Below are 17686 nucleotides of genomic sequence, written 5' to 3'. Positions count from 1 at the left end.
GTCCTCTGATGCACAGAAGGTTACTGTCGTTGATGTCTAATTCATCCCTCTTTGGTTGCTTGTGCTTTTTGTATCATAGCATCATGTGCCTTCAGGATTTATCCATGTTGCTGGGTGAACATAATCGATGGCTTTTAACTGCTAGATGGTTTTCCACACTATATTTTCCAAATATTGCCTGTCCCCTCCCCCACAGACAGCCACACTACCTCCAACTCCACATTATCACCAGCTACCTGATATACCCTCATGTATGTACCTTCTAAAACAGTGTGAGAATTCATTGGAGGGAAACTGCTTGTTCAGATGAATTGCTTAACTTAACCAAATACTGTCAGATTGTCCTCCATAATTGCTGCAACCATCTACGCTCCCACCAACAGAACACTGAAGTGTCCTTATCTTTACATCCTCGCCATTACTTGGCATCATCCACCTTTCGAATTGGCTAGTCTGCAGTATGGAAAGCGTTGTCTCATTGGGGCTTAACTTACGTTTCTCTGTTTACCCATGAATTTGAGCATCTATTTAGGTGCTTATTTTGGGGTTTTCTTTTCTTCTTGTGAATTGCCTCTTCATATCCTTTACTCATTTTTCTTGAGGTATTGCTGTCTTTTTCTTGTTGATATTTAGAGATTCATTGTGAATTACATAGACATTTATCAATTTAGTTTTTTAAAAAGTACAAATATCTTTTCATGTCATCTATATGTTAACTTTGACTAAGGTGCCCTTCATTATACAGAGATTCTTAATTCAGATGTCACCAAAGTAGTCAGTTTTTACCTGTGGCTTGTACTTTTTAAGTTTTACTTAAGTTTTCCTTCGCTACCCCATGTCATGGAGATTTTCCCTTACATTATCATCTGTTAGATTAAAGACCTGAATGCAAAATTAGAAAACTATCTGGACCCTACCTTTATATATAGTTCTAGGAGGGATCTAGTTTTATTTTTTATTCTTATAGTGAGTCAGTTTTTCTAGGACCAGCTATTGGACAGTCCTTCTTTTCTCACTGATTTGTGGAGCCATCTATTCTGTATATTAACTTCCCCTTTAAACATGAATCTCCAAGCTCTCAATTTTATTCTATTGGTTTATCTGTTCTTATCTATATGTATATATAGTGTATATATAATTTTAATATGTATAAATAGAATTTCTAAGAGTGTGTGTATACATATGTATATTCATACACACTTTTTAAAAACTCAGTAACTTTGTGTTATCTCCTAATATCTGTCAGTTAAGGCCAGTCTTTCTCTAAGTGCTCCGCAGGTCAACTAGATATTCGTGAAACTTTTCCATACAAAATTTTAGAGCAACTTGTTAAGCTCCTCTAAAAAATCTAATTGCAATTCTTATTGGAAACATTGAAAATATATTAACTTTGGGAAAATGTACACCTTTAAATATTTAAAGTCATCCTACCTAAGAGCATAGGATATCTCTCAGTTATTTGGATCATCTCTTCAAAAGAGTCTTAGAAAGTTCTTTCACAAGGTTCTTATTTATTCTTAGTACAGATGATTCCCAATGTATTATAATGTTTGTGGCTATAGTTTAACCATGGGGTTTTGTGTTCTTCCGCTGATAATACACTTTCTCTTAAGTAGTTACATACAGAAACTCCAGCAGAAGTTTAATTCTCATTAACAGAAAGATACACTTAACCCTTTGCTTTACTAGAACATAGCCCTGTTTGACATCATGCAATAAATATATAACTTTGAGAAGTAAAACAGCTTTTAACACAATTGGAGAAGCCATGCTATGTGGGTGGAAGGACTAAACAGGAAAAAAATACCAATGGTAGAAAGTTTCTTTAACCCTGACGAGGATAACATAAGAACGTGTGACTGGAAGAGTAAGCACCAGCCTGTGGTGCTTTTGCCTGGCAGCGACACCTCTCATCCTTCGGGGAGCGTAGCAGAAAACTTGAAACTGATCAGCTTATTTACACTTTCCTGCTCTGAAGTTATAGACCCATTGCTTTAGCCAAACTAGTGAAGCACAGAAAATTATCCAAATTAGACTAATACAAAGTTACAAGTACCTCCCAGTCATCTTGTTGATAAACGTAATTTTTCCCACCAGTTTCCATTCCCTTAATAGTACCAAGAATTTACAATGACAGAAGAGAATTCAGCTCTATAATGGCGGGCACTTAGAAATTGGCATACTCATAAGCAAAGGTGGAAGGACTTGTGGAATTTCTGGTAGGCACAGGGATATAAATGAGGCATGGCTCCTGCCATCAAGGAGTTTACAATCTAGCAGTAGAGACAGGTATTCACCCAGCTCTGAGACAGTGTGGTAAGTGCTATGAAAATAGTGTGCTTAAGGAGCCAGGTAAGATTTCACAGAGGAGCTGAAGTGGGAAGCCAGGAGTGCCAGGTGACAAGTGTGAATAGCATCTTATGAGCAATAGAAGTAACCATGGGTTTCTAAATAAGGTGGTGGCATGTCCAATTTATGTTCTAGGACTGGAATCCAGGAAAGAAAATAAAGATGAGATTGGTGACAAGGAGGCCAGCGAGGAGGAGGCCAACATAAGTAACTTGTTAAGCTAGTTAGGAAAATTAAATTCATGATAGTAATAAAAGAGCAACAAACAAATTTCCTGGTTCCCCCCACCCCACCAAAAATAAAAATGAAAAAAGTTCATGCTCCATTCTCCCTTCCTGGAACATTTGGCTTTAAAAAGGAAAGACAACTCTCTGGATAAATTCTGCAAAGGTTGGTGCTACATCTCTCCATCTGGTACACGTTGTTGAAATCCACGTAGACACACGAGCCAGGTGGGCAGAGTCAGAGCATCAGAGGGCCTCACGGGGCTGCCACAGCTTAGCCGCATCTCATTACTCCCCTCCTGCCACTTAGACAGATGTCTGCTTTTTCAGAGTACTTCCCAGCTTTCAGTTCCAGAAGTTCTTAAGGAAAAATTATTCATCTGTTTTCAGTCCCAAGAACTTTGAAGAGAAACAACTTAATCCAAGCCATAAAACAGCGATGCATTTAGTGACCCTGAAGTCCCAGCTTTCTCAAGAGAAGTTCCTTCCTTAAACATTCATATCCCTTGTCTTTCACATCAGTCTTTCTCTGTTTTCATTCTACTCTGAGATTCAGTTTGTATCAGTTTCCACATGTTCTAACCTAAAAATGGCCTCTACGTGAATCATTTTTGCTAAGTAAGGTAAATATTTCAGAATGTACATTTTAAGAGAAATATAGCCCCAAATGACTATCATTTTGATGATTATGGTGATGATAATCATTGTGATCATTTTAACAGAAACATTGATATAGTAAATATGATATTCCAGCATGTACATTTATATCCTCACTTCATACAGTAACCCACGAGGTAGCTGTAATTCCCTTTTCATAGATGAGATGATTAGAGGCACAGGATATTTAAGTAATTTGTTCAAGAACACACAGCTAGTAAGTGATGGGGTCAGACTTAAACCCTGCCAGCTTGTTCAGGAGTTCACGGTCTTAATCATTATGCTATGCTCTCTCTCTCTCTCTGATATTTTAACTATCCTGTGTCTGAAAATTTAGGCAGCATAAAACATTAGAAAGTTTCAGCTTTAAAAATATGAGTATCTTTTAACCATCATCTCCCATGAATTGGCATCCAGTTCTCGGCCCGAGCAGTTTCCATGCTTAGTTATGAAATCCACCCTCAGGGAACAGCCGCAGCTCTGGAGCTGCTGGGAGTGATGCAGAAACAGATGTTCCTTTTTCAGCTGTATTTGTGCTCTTAGAAAACAGAAACAGTAAACTCTTCATAAACATTTGTTAACACTCAGGATGATTTGACAAGTTTGTCTTTGATACTAGAATTAGGTAAAATAACTACTCCTATATTAAAGATGCAGGTTGAAGATATGTGTGTAGTTTACGGACTGGCCTCTGTGTTCCAGTGTCCTGAGGCCTATCCTTGTCATCTTGGTGGTTTGCCAGTGATTGGGGGTACACTCTGGAAACAAGGCAGTTCCCAGAGCTCAGTCCTCTAGACAATATTACGGAGTATGTTCATTTCCGATTTTTGTGTTGTGTGGACGACCAAACCAAAGGTGAAAGAGGGAAAGTGTGTGCAATAAGAATGACTCCTGTTCTCTTCAAACACAAACACTAATCAAAAGCCACGGGGAGAAAGATGCTAATGTTCCAGTTGCAGGTGGCTGACAACAGTGCTGTTCATGTAAAGTCGCTACCATTAGGAAAGCAGTAACCACTTGTTGCTGCCTCACTTTCGTAGATCCACTTGATCCTTCACATTTTTATGTACAGATTCTTATTTCTGTTGTTTTCTCATTTGAACAGAGCATCTTGGTCCACCATCAGGAACAAACTCAGCCAGGCAAAGCCCAGCTCTGCAGCACAGGCCCATGGGACAGTCACAGGCCAACCACATACCTGGGGACAGGTGGGACTGCTCTTTTCAGGTTTTGATTTCTTTCTCTCCTGGTCTCCCCTACTTTTCATCGCCCGCCCCTACCCGTCTCTACACAGTTGTGCGGAAGCCAGCTGGGAAGGTCGAAGTGAGACCTCCACTCCCTCCATCCCTCCTTCCCTCTTCCCAGCCCCTACCCCAGGCGCAGCGGGACCACCAGTCACACTGACAAGAGGGGATTAGGTAGAAGTGACAGCTGCACCTGCTGTGCTCCTCTTGGTCCTCATAGTTTGGGGAGGAAAGTCCCCGACGGACCCCCGTGGACTGCTGTCTTCCCAGACTACCTGAGCAGAGCAGTATTTCCACATGTTTCTTTCCTCTTTTGTTGAAAATATTAGCCGTGAAACAAAAACCAAATTTCCAGAAATTCAGCATCTTCACGGCCGTTGGTGCCACAGGAGAGCCATTCTTCATTTTGACAAGGTCAGCTTATCTGCCCTCTGGTTCAGTGACTTGAGTGCAGTTTTCCTTGATGTAAACTGCAGCGAGACGCCCTTAAAACAAAAACAAGACGAACAGAAAACATGGGGGTGTTGACAGACTTTAAGCAAAGCTGGAGTTAATGGCCGGGGTTTTGCCTGGCATCTCTCTGCTTCTAGATACAATCTGTCTTTATAGCAGTTTGTCAGCCCGAGACGGGCAAGGTTGAGCATTTAAAAGAAAAGAAATTGATCTGCCTTTACTTGTAGACTCTTTTCCATTTTCTCAGTTCAGAGGGTGACTTGATTTCTCTCTCCTGTAGAAATGCCACAGAGGGTGAAGCTGGAAAAGAAGTCTCCATTTCATACAGACACTCGTGGTCTGACCATAAGCACCTCGCGCAGCCTGATACGGCGACGATCTCGGTCATAGGCACTCGGCACAGTCAGGTGAACAGAGACCACCCCCCCGGGCGTGGGCACTGAGGAATCTGTATTGCAGATCAGTTTAGATGTGTTTGTTCCCAAAATTCATCATTCCTAAGAACCTATTCTGTGTTTGGCATTCTGTTAGGGTCCATGAGAGAATGTATAGAGTGAAAGAAAAGTTTGCCCTCTATTGGAGAAATGTGAACCTTTAGTTAAGTACATAGAAATAGCAGTGGTTTAGTAGGATCAAAGTAGGATTTGGGGTTTTGTTTTGGTTTTTGCTTTTTCCTTTTTTCAGGAAAATTAGTCAGAGACTACTTAAGGGAAGCACTTTCCAAAATTCTGTTCTGATTGTTTGGTGGCACATTGACCAATGAGTAAAGAAGACGTGTAATCTTCAAACTAATTGAGGCTGCTTTGATTAATTGTATTCATTCAACCAAATTCAGCCAAAACTTACATTCCTTCCTTATGATACAGAAATGCATACTGAGCATACAAATCATTTCTTCCAGCTATCAAAGTAGCCTTTGTTCAAACTTTTTGAATAAGGCAGTCCGTGAGAGCTTGTTTTCCTCATCTTTCTCCCCACTCCAGAGCCTGGGCTGTTACCCGGTGGAGCTGGAGCGGGGCCCGCGGGGCTTCGGCTTCAGCCTGCGGGGCGGGAAGGAGTACAACATGGCCCTCTTCATCCTGCGTCTGGCCGAGGACGGGCCTGCCATCAAAGACGGCAGGATTCACGTGAGTTGGCTGCACCTTTCGGTTCTGGCTCCAGAATGGAAACTTCTGGGAATAGGTGATTAAAGGGAGTGCGGAAACCTGCTGAAGCTGTGAAGCAGGACTTTCCGCCGCTGAGACCTGAGAGGCAGAGGCTTGTCCTGGTCTCACTTCCTCCTCCCGGGCTGCTGCGTGCGTGGCCGTCGTGCTGCCTTCGCGGTCTCGACTGTGGTCAGAAAAATCATTTTTATGTGCATAATCCACATTTAAGGGTAAACAGATTAATAAGTACAATACACCTTCATCTTATTAGAAGTCTTGGAAAAACCAGGGTGAAACAGAATCTTCCAGCTTCTTCCAAGAAACAAGAAGCCTGGGAATTTTTTTCCTCTTAGCTATTCCTCGAGATAGCCAACGATGGAAGAACATGACCCTCCCGAGTTGCAGGACTAGCATTCGCATCAGTAATGTCCCAGCATAAGTGTTCTCAACCCTGAAACTGCACAGGGCGTTGCAGGCCGGATTGTTTACGGACCTGCATGAGGTATTTTCCTCCTTCTCTGGGTAGAAGATTTATTTGCTGGCTTCAATTTTTAAAAATAGTTAAATCACTGGTATTCAGTTAGTTTATACACTAAAAATTTTCAAATCTGGACGACCTCCCCTACTTACTCAGGAAGACTTTCTGTTTCCTCCCTCTGCCACCAACAGGGATCAGGGAAAGAGAAGTTTTTCTTTTTCTTCTCTGTTTTGTTTTCTTTTTTCCCTTTTCCTTTTAACTAAGTAAACTAATTAGAAAGGCAAATGGCCCTGGCAAATTACTAGATGGTATATTCTAATGATAATTAGAAAAATCTGAGTGACTGTAGTTTTGACTTTTCCCCATCACTGCTCCACTCCCATCTCTCATTTCATAAAGATATATTGAGTGTTTGTTCACTTTACCCAAGGATTTATACATGGCACTGAATGAGCTGGGAGAAAGAATGACACCAAAACAAGATACCATCCTTTCTCTAAATGACTAGACTTGTGTACAAGCTCCAAGAAGCTGCATGTGAATGGAGAAGACTTCATAGAATAGGTGGCATTGGACGGTGGATAGGCTTTCCACAGGGGGAGATTAAGGAAAGAAAACATTCCAGGCTGAAGAAATAAGCAAAGGGTAAAACTGAGGAAGTATAGGTCATATATAGGGAACTGCAAGTGGTCAAGTTTACCTAGAGGCTATTAGAAAGTACAGAGGGGAGGAGAAAAGGATGAGAATATAAATGTAGGATGGGTCACCAAATGTAGGTCCAAGACAGTGGGAAGTCACAGAAGACTTTTGAGCCAAGAGTTCCCCTCGGAGCAATACACTGATAAAATGAGTCTCCTGGCGTGTAGGGTGAATGAGGGAACAGGGCTGGCTATAGTTTTAAGCGTCCAGTCCTAGTGGTGGGAGTAGAACTTGAATGGTAATGCTCTGGGAGAAGATAAGTGATATGTATCGGATCAGCTGTTAATGAGGAAAAGACCAGCTTAGAGTACTTGTTAAATGAGTGAAGGATGAAGGAAAGGAACAAAGGGTGGCTTAGAGGCTTCACCCTGCCTGTACTATGAAAAAAACGTTGGGGAGGCCAGGAGGAGAAAGGATTGGGCAAAGACTGATAATGTACTTTTAGTCATGTTGATGGACCAGCTGGTTGGAGCAGGTGTAAATACTGAGCGGGCCATTAGAGGTAAAGTCCCAGATGATGGCATTACTCAGGCAGAGGCAATGGCTGAAGCTTTTGCTGTGGATGAGATCACTAAAGGAGAAGATTTAGAGATGTGGGCAGGGGCCAGACTCTGGAGAAGGCCTGTAATGAGTGGATCAGGGACAGGAGGGAAAATGGGGAGGGTGAGAATATGGAGCAGCAGACCTGAACTGGGGAGCCTTGACGGCAGGGAGAAGGGCTGATGGCCAGAGTCCGGGAGCAGGGCTGCAGCTGATCGAGATCTGCTGGCTTTACCTCCCTCCGTTCACTTTCCGGTAGAGACGGATTAATAAGGCAGGAAGAACGTGGGTGTGGAAATCTGAGGGGAGAGGGATCCAGCTCTGGTTCTGCCACCTTGCAGCTGTGTACAGCTGGGTGACTTCTCCAGACCTCAGCTTCCTCACCTGCAAAACATAAAACCTTATGTAAAATACACGGCCCAAGTAAACTTCTCAAAGTTCTACTAAGAGCAGTTTGAGGCACTGTTTACAGGATGTCATACTTATTTCTGGTTTTCTTGGTCCTTTTTCTCCTCCACTCCCCACCATTTTTTTTTGAAGCTGTTTAAGTAGTTTAAATATGGAAGTTTTTTTTAAATCTATTGTATTTTGTATCAAAAAATCCAATTAAACCAAAAACTAGGATATAATTGAAATGTTCTTTTTAAATATAACCTCCAGATGCACTAATCTCACCAAAGGCAAAGAAAGAGGCCTCAAGGGATTCAAAGTCTGTTTCTAAAACATGTTATTCTTTATAAATGAATTCTGAGATTAAATCAGTTTTAATTTGGGGGGAAAAAACTCGCTGAAATTTAAAAAAAAATTAGCTATTACTGCTATTCCCAGGTTTGTTTTAAACTCTTAAGAAAACAAATCAGCTTTTCAGAGAGAATTATTTTTCTGGCTACTCAGTTATCAAAATCTTGACCTGGTGTAAGGATCATGGGAGCTTTGTCGTTAATGACAGACAACTCACTGCGGCAGGCGCTGCCCAAAAAGATGAGTGCTTAACTCCAGCTCAGACCTGCACCTGGAGCCACCTGAGCATCCTCTCTGCCTTCCCCTCCTGCCTCTCTCTTCTCCCTTGTTTTTTCTGTTAGGCTGACAACCTGACTTTGTACCGATTAGTCCAGTATCTTCAGCACCTGAGACAGTGCCTTGACTACTAATAGTAGCTGCTCCGTAGAGATTTGTTGAAAGAACAGAAGGCATGGTTAATATTTCTACATAATGAGAGAATGGATTTTTTTTTAATATTTAAGGTTAACTCCCAGAACTTATTACTGGGTAGACAGGACTTGGGCTGTGTGAAGGAATTAGCAAACAGCGTAACAGTGTAATTCACTAAAACATGAAAATACTAACTTTTACTACAGATGGGAAGATGTTGAAAGGATCTGTAAACTTAATGAGTCTTCATCTGGCCCTTAAAGTCTATTAAGATTTAGAGAGGAGAAGAAAAGGTTCTGGGCTAAAGGAATGAGAAGTCCACTGAATTGAAAAAGTTATTACAGAAATAGTGTCAGACTTAAATATTTAACATAGAACAAAACCAGATTTAAAGAATAATTCGAGTCTGCTGTCTTCCAGACAACGTGTTTTCACTTGTGTTACTTTTAGTTTCACAAAAACGCTGTGAGACAGGTGGCGCTACCCCCACTTACAGATTTGAAACTACAGCTCCAGGAGACTAAGTCCCAGTCACAGGGGGACCCAGGCTTGTTGTCCCTCAGCCAGTTTGTGTGCTTTCCGCGTCAGCCATAGCCTGTGTCGCTGAGACGCAATTCCTCTGGGAGGCATTATAGGTTCTTAAGTGGGTTATAAGACAATGTAAGCAATGTGCTGGAAATACTGTTTTGTAATATTAATACTTTTTTAGTGGCTGTTTTAAAAACTTGCAAGATTGCCTTTAAAAAGTGACTTTATTTGGGTTTTTTTTATCGAAGTATAGTCAGTTTACAATGTTGTGTCAATTTCTTGTGTACAGCATAATGTTTTAGTCATAGATATACACACATATATTCCTTTTCATATCCTTTTTCATTATAGGTTACTGCAAGATAGTGAATATAGTTCCCTGTGCTATATAGTAGAAACTTGTTTATCTGTTTTATATATAGTAGTTAGTATCTGCAAATCTCGAATTCCCAGTTTATCCCTTCCCACCCGGTAACCATAAGTTTGTTTTCTATGTCTGTGAGTCTGTTTCTGTTTTATAAGTAAGTTCATTTGTGTCATTTTCTTTAGATTCCACATGTAAGTGATAACATGGTATTTTTCTTTTTCTTTCTGACTTAACTTCACTTAGAATGATCTCTAGGTCCATCCATGTTACTGCAGATGGCATTTTTAAATTCTTTTTTATGGCTGAGTTTAAGTGCTCCATTGCATATATATACCACATTTTCTTTATCCAGAAAAGTGACCTTTTTAAAGAACATAGTTTTTCTCTGTCCCTTCTTTCTACTTCTTTGGTTCTCCTAGTCTCATTTTTTCCCCTCCCTTTCATTTATTTTTTCTGTCCCCCATATTCTATTTTTCAATTCTACAAAAAATGTGACCTTGAATATTTTGTTTTGGTTTTTTTTTCTTTTTTCTGACTTTGAATTTTTATTCTTATCAAAAGATATATTCCCCATTTTAAAATTCTTGTCACATTTAAATTCTTTAAAGCAACAAACTTTGAAAAGAATGTTTATATTTCCCTCTCAAAGGTGCCATTTTTTATCTTTAGCTTTGTATAGTCCAGTTCAGAACTTTTCCCCGAAGGCCTCTCTACCATAAATCTTAAAACCATGGCTTTCTTCACTTTCGCCCTAATTTAGTTTTAGTTAAACAAAAATGACACCTGGTGGCAAATCTGTTCAATTACAAGTTTTATTGCAATTTATTTGTTGTGCAAAAAGAATAATATGCAGGTTTGGACAGTGAATTTAAGCCAAAGAATGTGACTGAAATTACTTATAACCCCCATGTTTTTTACAAGATATACCCGAAGCATGCTGCAAACAATATCCCCTTTAATTTTCATTTCTCTAATTATCAGCAGGATTTTATATCTGGTGCTAATTTATTATGTGTTTTCTTGTAAAAATGATTTTTCTTCACTTACTAGATGAAATCTGGGTACTGACTCTTGTTTCACTTATTCTGGGTTTAAGGGGGCTTATTAATTATTTTTATTATTTTTCTCCATCCTATTACATTTATTACCATCTTAACTTTGGCTGGTGTTTCTTTAAGGTTTTTTTTCCACTTTATATGTTAAATCCGTCTATCTTGTGATACCCTCCATTTCTTCATGAGTAAGACTCCCATTTTTTTTCCATAAATATGCAACAACTCATTCTGTTTCATAGTTTACTTGAAAATGTTTGCATTGTATAGAATGGGGTGCAGACTACAGTTAAATCTTCTTCATCCTGATACACTTTAAATCTTTTTTTTGGAAAAGCAGAAAATAGATCATTTGAAAACTAACATTTATTTCTGCTTGATATATAATCATGATTATGTTTTTATCTCATTAAATCCTCCCAACAACCCCAGGAGGTAAGTAGGTGCTAATATTATCCCCATTTAACAGAGAGGAAAGTGAGACCACTCTGCTCGGCCAGGGTCGAGCCAGGAGTGAACCACAGGCATGACAGTGACTCCTAAGCCCACCTTCCCGGCCACTGTGCTCTGCTGCGTCTCTGGATACAGAGTTGTCCTACCAACCTTTGTTAAGTAATTGTTGCATCCTCTTCTGTTCCTTCTGGATTGGTTTAGTAAGCTCTTATAAACATGCTTTTTGGAATTTCAGTAATTGTCCATTGTTCAGTTTTTCCGTTTGAAAGCCAAGACCCTCCAGTTGCTTGTCACCCTGAAATATAGTTTAAAATCCAGAATATACTTTAAAATCATTACCATCATTATCTTTAATCAGGTCCTCTGTAAAAGTTATACTTGACCCATTCATATTTTTCCTATCTCTTTTAAAATAACTGCAGACATTTCTAGTAAATAGAATGGTACTGAAGTATCTTATTCTGCACCCTAGTTTTTGTTTTCTAGGGAAATCACTGTACACTAAAGTCATTAAGTGTAAGCCAGTTATTGGTTTTAAATGAGTATTCAGAATAGTATGTGCTCCAAGCTGAATCTTCTAAGAGATTTAACCTATAAATACTCCCTTTACCTAATGCTGCGTCTAAGTATAGGGTGTAGTGGCAACACAAAGGAGGGAGTGGGCGGTTCTCCCTGGAGGCCAGGAAAGGCTTCAAAGATGAGGCACCACCTGCCCAGGTTTCAGAAGATTCAGCTCATGTCGGGAAGGACCCTTCGCAGGTGGATCAGAGGTAGCTCCATGGTGTCACGTTCGTCAGAGTCTTCACCTCTTCCACCACTTCACCTTTGGTTGAAAACTTAGAATTTGATTCTTGATTTCAAGAGGCTCAGATCCTGCTTACTGTGGTCACATAAACTTACATGGAGTAAAGGCTACCATCGTCCACTCCTCCTCAACTCCAGCATGATAGCAGTGCACAAGTGAAATACTTACAGATGAAAGAGAGTCATTCAGCTGAGCTGAGTGCTCCAGGACTGACAGAGCAGAACTTGATGTTGTTTCTGTGAATGTTCCCTGTCCAGGTTGGTGACCAGATTGTTGAAATCAATGGGGAACCTACACAAGGCATCACACATACTCGAGCAATTGAGCTCATTCAGGCCGGTGGAAATAAAGTTCTTCTTCTTTTGAGGCCAGGAACTGGCTTGATACCCGACCACGGTAAGTAAAGCAGCTCCCTTGTTGCTGAAAAGTTGAGTATGCTAGGGAAGGGGCGGCAGAGGGAAAAGGGGATAGATATTTCACCAGCTAATTCAAAGGTAAACACCAGAACCATCTTAAAGTTAGTTACATAGCATAGTTAATAATAATATTACAAAATAAGTGACTTCTTGTAGGACTTCCGTTGGAACTTACATATGTTAAGCTAGTCTCAACAGAAAGCAGTTGCTTTTGTAGAGAAATGCGTCTGTAAAAAATAAGAACATTAGAGGCAAACGATTTAAATGTCATGAAAAACATTTGAAATCTCTTCAAATGTTGTTTTTTTCCTCCTAGTAAGATAAGTTTCTCTCTTAATGAGTCAACATAAAAACTTCAGGTTTTTCTGGTCATTGTCAAAAACAAGTTGCTATAGCCCTACCTGGAGTCAAGGAGTTGGACCTGGGACCGTTTCTGTACTCCTGTACTGACTTTAAACTTCCTTGGTTTCATTATATGCTTTTGAAATATCACAGTATTTGAAAATCACTGCTTTTCAGTTGAGCGCACTAGTCTAGAAATAAAATACCACACCACTTAGCCCTTGTCCCTTCTGGTTCCCTTCCCTTCCCCGCAGAGAGCATTTGAGGGATCAGTGTAGACATGACCTCCTACAGCCCCCTTCCAGCCTATAATTCTCTGACTGTATTACCTTCCACAATCTGCTTGTAAATCGTATGTTCCCGGTGACATCCTTGCTAACTGCGCTGTGATTTTTTTTTTTACACAGTCCTAGGCTTTTTCTCTTCCTTCTTCAGGTTTGGCTCCTTCCGGTCTGTGCTCCTACGTGAAACCTGAGCAACATTAAGGCTTTCAGGGCTTTTCTTGGTCTTTCCTTAAAAAGACTTGGTAAATTTGCATGTCTTGTAAATCACTTCCTTCTTTTTAATTAAAAATGATGCTAATTAAATACATCTACTTCTATCTTCTGCACTTTTCAGTTTCCTTTTGACATTAAATTTGGCAGCTTAATGCAAGAAAATGATTGACAAATGCCCATGAATTCCATTCTGGTACCATAATTTGGCTCCTTTATTAGTGATTCTGGCCTATCCTTAAGCTGTGTCCATCAGTAATAGCTGCATCAGTAAGCTGCTTGGACCAGGTACTTTGGTCTGATCTCATTATTTATTTAAGGTTTTTTTAATTGGGCTTTTACTATTTATAAAGAATCTACACATCATATACTTCACTTAGTATTCATTTTTCTAATTATTTTGTGTAATATTATTTTGTATATATATATAAAATAACCTACCCTTCACGTTCAAGTACAGCTGTCCGTATACATCTGGCTTTATAGCGAGATCTAAACATACGTAAACTTCTTAAAATACTCAGGCTGTTTAAGCAGTTAGTGCAATTCAAATGGCTGTCACAGTTCAAAACTTAATTGTTCCTATTCATAGTCCTAAAATGTAATAATATTCTATTCAAATCACTTTTTTTTAGATGATTGGGATACTAATAGTCCTTCATCTTCAAACGTGATTTATGATGAACAGTCACCATTTCCCCCATCTTCACACACTGCTTCCATATTCGAAGAGTCTCATGTGCCAGTAAGTGAAGAATCTTTAACGAGAGTTCAGATACGTGAAAGGGCAGAAGAATTCAAGGACATTGTGCCTGAAAAGAAAAGCACTTTAAATGAAAATCAACCTGATTTAAAGCATCAATCTCTTCTTCATAAAAATGTGAATAAAAGGGATCCACCCAACAGTCATGGGCACAGTGATAAGAAAAATCTCTTGAAAGTAGAAAATGGTGTCACACAAAGAGGTAGATCTGCTAGTCCCAAAAAGTCAGCCAGTCGCTATTCAGAGGAGCAATCCTCGGAAAAGATTCCCAGTCCTCTAAAACATGACCCCAAAAGAAGACCCAGAGATCGATCACTCAGCCCCAGGAAAGGGGAGAATAAAAGTTGTCAGATCAGCACGGGGGCAGGTTCTGGACAAGATCACTGCAAAAAAAGCAGAGGACGGTCTTCAAGCCCAAAGAAGCAGCAAAAACCTGAAGGGAGCAAAGACCAACCAAGTGCGAGTGGAAGAGGAGGGGGCCGTGCCAGTGACAGTGCTGAGCAGAGCGCAGGTGGGAGGGAAAGCGCAGGTGTCAGCAGGAGAGATCCGAACCAGAGTCAGCCCGGAAAAAACAGAACCAGGTCTCCAGAGAAAAAGAGCAAGAGAACGGATGAAACGTCTCTTCCATCCAAAAAGACTAACCCAGCTGGTAGAGTAGTATCAGGGAAGAAAGCAACCTTAGGAGAAGCAAGTTCCAGTAAAGAGAAAACAGGAGAAAATGTCAAAATGGCAGAAAAGAAGCTGAAGCAGGAACCCGAAGAAAGAACGGTTTTAAACAAAATAGAAGATCACAAAGGCAAAGAAGTAGAGGTGGCTGACAAAAACAAAGAGAGCGGAGGACTCAGACCTGAGAGCGGTTCTCCAGTTAAGAAAACACCCATCACGCCAGGGCCGTGGAAGGTGCCCAGTGCAGGCAGAGCCACAGGCACTACTGGTGTGGCCGAGAAGCGGCTGTGACCTTCAGTGTAAAGCAAGGAAACACAATCACCTTTTCTTATTAAAAAGCAGCATTTCCTACCCCTCCAAAAAATCAAATTTTTCAGAAATTCTGAAACACACCTAAGTACATTTTAATTTGAGCATCGAGTTAGCTGGCTGCATGAAGGGCCTTTAGGATTGCTACGAATCCACTGCCCCCCGCCGGCTGCCTCTCCTCGCTCGCACCACCTCGTCTCCCCGGGCGTCCCCACACATGACGCAGTGATACCCACAGCGTGGTCACAACTCCCGTTACATTTGTGCCAAGTTATCTACTGTATCATATCTATTTTATCCTTCTCACAAACATATTTCCACACTAATGAAAAAAACTAGCTTTGGCTTGGAAGTTGATATTCTCAATAGCATGTTGCATGTTTAGAGAGACGTAGTTGAGCCCCTGCAGAAGAAGAGATTGTTAAATCATTAAAGGCGGCCGTTGCTGCTTGTAACAGCTACTGATGGTGTCCCAGTTTAAAAATACAACCTCAAACGTCACTACTGTAAAGAAAAAAAATGTAGTCAAATACTGGCCTTCTTACAGTTTTTTATGTTAATTCGGCTGCATAAGGTATTTCAAGTCACTGTTAAAGATATGACTTAACAAATGTATGTTCCAAGGAGAAAATACTTCAGGCAATTAAGAGTTCACCTCCTGCTATGTTACCCAACCCTCAAGTGCTGTAGCATCCCAGACCACCTTTTTATTTCAGTTATTTTACTGTAACACCACAACAAAGCACACGGACCATACTGCTTATCGCTGTTTGAAGAAAAACTACCAAATTTTCTATGTCTGGGTATTTCAGTTGAACCAACTCCTAAGTCATTAGTCATTAATACACAATATGTCTTTGAAGAGGGACTTAGGAAACCAGCTCCACAGTCCGTTGCCAGGTGGAGTGCCAGCCCCTCTGGTAGCAGCTGTACAAGTCCGTGTGTTTAGAAGCAGAACCTGCATGGGACGGGCTCAGCACATGAGGACAAAGGTGGTGGGAGACAGTCTTTGCTAGATCTTATTTCATTTTAATTTCTAGCTACATTAACATTTAAACACAAGAAAGGGAGACTAAACATGTGAAATTTTGTACAAGCTAAGCAGAAAAAATTTGTAAGTCAATTAGAAATGTTTGTTGGAAGGTTGAGAGTTTTTAACTCCATAAAATAGATCCAGGTTTTTCAGCCCCCGGAAGCAGCATTCAGTAGCATCTATAAATAAAGGCGCACTCAGAATAAAACCATTTTATGGAGTAGTTGAACACACTTGTTCTGTTGCCCTGGGTTCATCTCGTTATTGTGAACACATCATGTCCTGGTCCTTCCCTCTCAGAGTCCGACTGTGAAATTCTTCACTGTAACAACTGAATCAGCCCCTGTAGATAAGACCTGTTTCCCAGAGTGAGAGTTTTGAAACCCCCTTTTCATCCAGAACTATATTTACCCACCTATTGTAACTACTTGAATAGAGCAAAATTAGAAGGCTTGATAAACGCTAAAAATTTAGTACCACAGAAATGATTTATTTTCCCTATAGTCCACAATTAGTGATAAAAAAATCCTATTTTTATTGTTAACTGTGACATAACTTTGATGTCATATGTTGTCAGTCTGAAGTGGCTCTTTCCTCAGTAACCTGTCACTGTACTGATTATATACCGACTTAGCAATGTGGCCTTGGAATGCTAAGCAAAATATGGATGTACTGGTTGTAAATGTTTATATATTGTACAGTACCTTTATATATACACCTGAGGTTCTGATTAGAGAAAGATCTGTAAATCGCTCGTTATTTTTTATATAGATATTAAAAAAACCAAACCAGAATGTTTATGGCCTGCATTTCTTTTACCATCAGGTTTATTTAATGTTGCTCTCTATTTATGGAGCTAATTGTCATCATGATCTGAGTCCGCTAATAGATTTTGTCTCTGCACGTAACAAACATTCAGAGTCCTACAATCAGGAAGACTCTTAAAATGATGACTTTTCCTGCATAGCTATATGTGTAAAGATTAAAATTAGAGGTAAAAGTCATTACAGCTACCTCATACCCTTCATTGTAAGGAAAATAGCTTTGCATAAATAATTTGCTTCCCCCCAAAATCCTTATACTGTCAGGGAGAGAAAAGGACTTGTCTTATTGGAAATTGGTCCTAGACATTTCTAATGGACACAATAGTACCAGTCCAGTTACCGCAAGGTCACAAACTCTGTTTCATCAGACTATGGCATTTCACGTTATTTTTAAATCGTTTTATTTGCTATAGGTTGTACTTACTTTTAGAATGAAGTGTCTTGACTTGATTTCACTTGAATTCTTGCTATAAATGAAGTTTAAAACCTATTTCAAGACAATGGTTAACTTAATACTCTTGAAGAGAAAAATTAACTCCTACCTACCAGCGTGAACCCACACTAAAAATAAACATGAGACCCCTGGCTCCCAAGCCCGACCATGGAGATGGGTGTCACAGCAAAATCACTTTGTTGTTGGTTTAGTGGACACATTGCCTCACTGACAAGAGCAAAAAAGTTCTGGGATGCTAT

General features: G+C 40.1%; 1 protein-coding gene across 2 annotated transcripts in view; it reads left to right on the top strand.

The window, feature by feature from the left end:
• The window catches only part of MAGI3 (membrane associated guanylate kinase, WW and PDZ domain containing 3), a 219539-nt gene extending 202576 nt beyond the window's left edge, over positions 1 to 16963 (top strand). Inside the window, exons 17-21 of one of the 2 annotated variants that reach the window (XM_015247467.3) lie at positions 4336 to 4438; positions 5208 to 5334; positions 5911 to 6054; positions 12404 to 12542; positions 14034 to 16963. In XM_015247467.3, coding sequence (XP_015102953.3) covers positions 4336 to 4438; positions 5208 to 5334; positions 5911 to 6054; positions 12404 to 12542; positions 14034 to 15118 — 1598 coding nt within the window. In that variant the 3' untranslated portion in view covers positions 15119 to 16963. Of the gene's footprint in view, positions 1 to 4335; positions 4439 to 5207; positions 5335 to 5910; positions 6055 to 12403; positions 12543 to 13339; positions 13431 to 14033 lie in introns of those variants that run through there. The other variant, XM_072967968.1, reaches the window with a different exon arrangement.
• Positions 16964 to 17686: the final 723 nt, after the last annotated feature.

The sequence above is a fragment of the Vicugna pacos genome, chromosome 9 (genome assembly GCF_048564905.1).
Source record: "Vicugna pacos chromosome 9, VicPac4, whole genome shotgun sequence".
NCBI lineage: Eukaryota > Metazoa > Chordata > Mammalia > Artiodactyla > Camelidae > Vicugna > Vicugna pacos.
Note: the sequence above shows the minus strand (reverse complement) of the source record. Positions and strands in the feature narration are given on the sequence as shown.